This window comes from Branchiostoma belcheri, unplaced genomic scaffold (genome assembly GCF_001625305.1).
Source record: "Branchiostoma belcheri isolate BF01 breed outbred unplaced genomic scaffold, Haploidv18h27 scaffold150, whole genome shotgun sequence".
Lineage (NCBI taxonomy): Eukaryota > Metazoa > Chordata > Leptocardii > Amphioxiformes > Branchiostomatidae > Branchiostoma > Branchiostoma belcheri.
Window position 1 is genome coordinate 578,742 of NW_017802936.1, and position 5,143 is coordinate 583,884.

Genomic DNA, 5,143 nt, shown 5'->3' on the forward strand with positions numbered 1-5,143 from the left:
CACTGTTATATTTCAGTTATATTTACTTTTTTAAGTGAAGATTTTTAAGTGCGAATAAATTTATGACAAATATATCATTTTCCCCCAGGTATCAAGTGATTTCTCCCAACCGGCAGTCGACGCTCGCTGTGGTCATCTTCGCTGCCGGAAAGGTAAGTATTTGGTCTCTAGCTAAAAGGAATGTAGTTAAGGTTGAAAGTAAAATGTCGGTTTTCGGAGCGAAATGTTTCCCTTTGATGGTGATGCTTGCTCTGGCGGCTGCTGCTGTGACGTCAGACAGGCCCTGCTTCCCCGGATGTCAGAGAGCCGACTGGTCCGCCTGTATTGGTGACATTACCGAGAGCAATATCATACCTCCAGGTTTAACCGATCAGGCGTTCTGCATGACGTGTAATACAACCCCCACCCTGAGTCTGGATATGGCTTGCTTGAATGACACTCCACGGGGATTCGCTGTGAGAGGCCGTCCACTCCACGTTCTGTCAGATCTGAAGCCCCCACACTTCTGTGCGGCCAGGGTGGCGGTCCTGGGTCTGATAGATGGTAACATCACCGACGTTGACATGCCTGAGTCCTTTCTGGTGAGTGGGTACACACATCTGCTCAAGTTGGCTCTGAACTCTAACAACCTCACGCATGTCAGGCGGAGTTGGTTCAAAGGTTTGGAGACACTGTCCCATCTGAGCTTGTCCAATAACCAGATCGATAGGATCGAGCCAGGCTGCTTTGCGGACCTGCCCCGCCTTGTCCTGTTGAATCTAGACAACAACCTCCTGCATGATGTAGAAGCCGACTGGTTCCCGAGGTCTCACAAGCTGGCTTATCTTTACCTCAGCTCTAACCGCATTGACAGGGTCCCTGCAGACGCTCTGCAAAACCTACAGGATCTCAGCGGACTCAGCCTTGGGAGAAACCATCTTTCTTGTCTCCACAATGAAGTTGTCTGTGGCCTGGACAACCTGAGACAGCTCTATATGAGCGGTAACAGGATGGTGACGATGTATGGTGGAACATCAAGCGGAGTCATGTGGAGTCTAGTCCGCAAGAACGACTTCCGCCGTGGTGATATTGTGAAGCAGAAAATATCGTTCGAGGTACCCCATCTCCTCCTCTGCCTAGTGCATGACCCTGACAAAAACGAGCAGTCCCTGAAGTGGATGTTTGATGTGTCCCCGACCGTCCCTCGTCATACGACCGCCGGTTTTCCCGACTCCTGCAGTGTGCGGGGTGATTCTGTCACTTACACGGGGATCATCAGACAGCCGCCGTTCGTTGTTGTTGCCGGAGTTTCAGACAAGAATGTTCAGAACCGTCCTGAGCAGTGCCGAGAGATGTGGGAACGCGATGGCCTAGCAGTGGAGCTAAAGGGCGGTTCAAGCCTGAACATAGTTTCCGTTGGTGTTGGCGACCCTGCCTTGGTTAGTGTTGCTATGATGATTGACACTGCACAGAACACCGACACACACCCTCCCACACACACATGGAAGCTACAGGATGATGCATTCTCAACACACACACAGAAAGTGAGCTGCACTTTACTCACAAAGCTAGGCCCTCAGCAGTTGTATTTCAAGCCCCCCAAGGTTGGAATAAAGCCACGGAAAAAATGCCCAGTCAGATCCCAAAGCCAGACTCCCAAGCAAGGCAACCAGACGACGTGGCCATCGGTGTCTACACACGTGTTCACCACTCCTCCCAACTCTGACCACTCTACACCATCTCCAGGGCACCTGTTCCTACTCGAATGCTATTGGCTCCTCTCGGTCAGTGTCACGGTGGTAGGGGTGCTTTTGTCAGTTGCGCTAACGGCCTGTTACTTGCTGTACAAACGACGACTAAACAACCTGCCCGACGACAATGTACAGGTGTGGGTAATCCCCGACGGTATGCCAAATCACTGGCCAAAGGCAGCTTCCCTGCCCCTTACGGCATGTACAACTAGGAAGGTGCGAGGTGAGAATTTATCCCGCTTGTCACTACCTGCAGTTCTCCATACGATCGACCCTACCTACAGCGAGATCCCGGATGACATAGCTGCTGCTCATCGGCCTCTGCCTGCCCTCCCGCACACGTACAGCGAGATTCCAGACGCCGCTACCTTCGGTCTTGTTCGCTCGGCCTCCTTCCCTCCCACATCAACCACTCACGGAGAGGTTACAAGTGGTGAGATGGTCCATATGTCACTGCCTTCTGGTCTCCATTCAATAGAGCCTACATACAGCGAGATTCCAGATGCTGTAGCTGCTGCCTGGCGTCCTCTGCCTGCCATTCCACGTGCGAACTGGGAGAGCGAAGGTGATGTGGCTGCTTCCCAGTCTCTGCCTTCCCGTCCTCATACGTATAGCGAGATCCCAGATGACAGGGATAGCGGGCCCGTGTCTGCCTTAGCCCATGCCGGCCAGGCTTGTTCAGAGGTTCACGCAGTCAGAAACAGGGGAAGGAATCGACTGTCCTACCAGAACAACGTTTTATCGACGCCTAGGAGATACATCCCCACGTATGGAGCGGCCAGGCAGATCAAGGCCCGTGGGGTAGCCTTATACAATTGTGCCGAAGTTCAGGGCGTGCGAGGTGGTAGAGAACCGAATGCAAGAGGGCTGAGGCACCATGGCACACCACGCCGTGTGTCCCTCCCAACCGTAACACTACCTAACACCTACTGGCCATGGGAGATTCCAGGGGAGGGAATACCTAACACACCACGGCGTGCATCTCTACCCACCGTCACACCACCTAACACGTACTGGCCATGGGAGATCCCAGAGGAGGGAACCCGTAACACATCACGGCGTGCGTCCCTCCCAGCCGTCATACCGCCTAACACCTACTGGCCATGGGAGATCCCTGGAGAGGGAACCAATAACACAGCAGAGCGCGCGCTCCCTCCCACACTACCTAACAACTACTGGCCTTGGGAGATCCCAGGGGAGGGAACACGTAGCACAGCACAGCGTGGGTCCCTCCCAGCCATCATACCGCCTAACACCTACTGGCCATGGGAGATCCCTGGAGAGGGAACCCGTAACACAGCACGGCGTGTTTCCTTCTCCACCGTCACACTACCTAACACCTACTGGCCATGGGAGATCCCAGGGGAGGGAACCCGAAACTCAGCAGAGCGCGCACTCCCCCACACACTACCTAACACCTACTGGCCATGGGAGATCCCAGGGGAGGGAACCCGTAACACAGCACGGCCTGCGTCCCTCCCCACCGTCACACTACCTAACACCTACTGGCCATGGGAGATCCCAGGGGAGGGAACCCGAAACTCAGCAGAGCGCGCACTCCCCCACACACTACCTAACACCTACTGGCCATGGGAGATTGAAGGGGAGGAGACCCGTAACACAGCACAGCCTGCATCACTCTCCACTCTACCTAACACCTACTGGCCATGGGAAATCTCAGGGGAGGGAACACATAACACAGCACGGCGTGCGTCCCTCCCCAACTAAAGTTCCTGTCACACATTCGGTACCTTCCCCCTACACACTACCAGGTGCATGAATGTGAAAATTATGTGAATTTCGTGCAAAATTTTAATGAAATGTGAAAAAATGTGATGTAATGTGAATCCCATTAGAAATATGTGAAACCCAAAATGTGATTTTTTTTCAAAATGTGAATCGTCAAATGTTATTTTATGTGAAACAATGTAACTGTTTGAAAAATGTGAATCGATTATGTGAAATCACACAACCCGAAAAGATGGCCAAAAAAAATGTGAATTCAAAATGTGAGAAGATGTGATGAAATGTGAAGCGGTCTTACCCCGCAAACTGAAAGGAGTCAAATGTGAAATTATGTGAAGTTCAAATCACATTTTTTCACATAAGAGGTCAGAATGTTATTTTATGTGAAAATGCTTCACATAATTTCACATTTGCCTATGTCCTAGATGATTATGTGATTTTATGTAAAAAATTTTTGTAACAGGTAACAAACTTATTTACGACCGTTTCTAGGTTTCCGAGATTCCTCCTCAAATAGGTGTTAAAATGCAAACACATCGGGGTGAGACAAACTTGTGGGGCTTCTCGCGCCTCCGCTTTAGGGTCTTCGCCTCAGGTGTGAAGTTCCAACTTCACGTTGAGGTGCCAATTACACCCGATTTGCATAATGAGCGATGGCTTCTGACATTTGTTCTTGGTCAGGGAACTATGGTGAAGATAGTATAAATAAGTGCGGAAAAGCGTAACCAAAGAGTTTTAACTAAGAACAATTAAACAAGGGGTTTTGACGATAACCTGCGCCCAGAACGCAAACCAATTAGAGCGCCCGACAGGGATTTCCAGCTTTTATGCGTCTCTCGCGTCAAAGCTAACATGGATTGTGTCTAAGCCCATTCGATTACACTGTGAAAAGAGGGCTGTTACACTGCAGACGTTTTGAGTGCGTGTGCTAGGAAACGTTCTGTCAAGTGAAGGGCGCCGGCGGTATTGTATTTGGACTTTATTTTCAAACACTATAGTACGCCTGTAGCCTATTTTTATCCTCTTAGAATCCTGTATGTCCTTGAATGTTACAAAAATGATTTTCTGCTATCAACTGTACATTTTTCACATATTTTCACATACCCGAAGTTCACTACGGTCCGTGTCTATATACACGGCGCTGTATGTACTGAGTTCCTGTACATTTAGAACTCATAGAATATGTTTAACTCGAGACGGATAAAACCATTTTCAAACCGATATACACCATAATACTGGGTAACTGTGGACTATTTTAATTTTCCTTTAGATTAAACGATTCTTTCGTTATCAGCCTGGAACCCATAACTTCTCAGTCAACAACCTACCCGAAGTATACTACGGTCCGTGTCTATATATACGGCGCTGTATGTACTGAGTTCCTGAACATTTAGAAGTCATAGAATATGTTCAACTCGAGACAGATAAAACATTTTTCAAACGGAGAAAGACCATAATACTGGGTAACTGTGGACTATTTTAGTTTTCCTTTAGATTAAACGATTCTTTCGTTATCAGCCTGGAACCCATAACTTCTCAGTCAACAACCTACCCGTAGTTTACTACGGTCTGTGTCTATATGCACGGGGCGTATGTACGGCGCTGTATGTACTGACTTCCTGAACATTTAGAAGTCATAGAATATGTTCAACTCCAGACAGATAAAA

The 5,143-nt window shown here is 49.2% G+C and overlaps 1 protein-coding gene across 1 annotated transcript; it reads left to right on the forward strand.

Moving 5' to 3' along the window:
* The first annotated feature begins 242 nt into the window (after positions 1-242).
* Positions 243-3,458, forward strand: LOC109465455. Its single transcript, XM_019762738.1, has 2 exons — positions 243-1,333; positions 1,943-3,458. Exons 1-2 carry the CDS (start codon positions 243-245, stop codon positions 3,456-3,458), a joined length of 2,607 nt encoding a protein of 868 aa, XP_019618297.1.
* Positions 3,459-5,143: the final 1,685 nt, after the last annotated feature.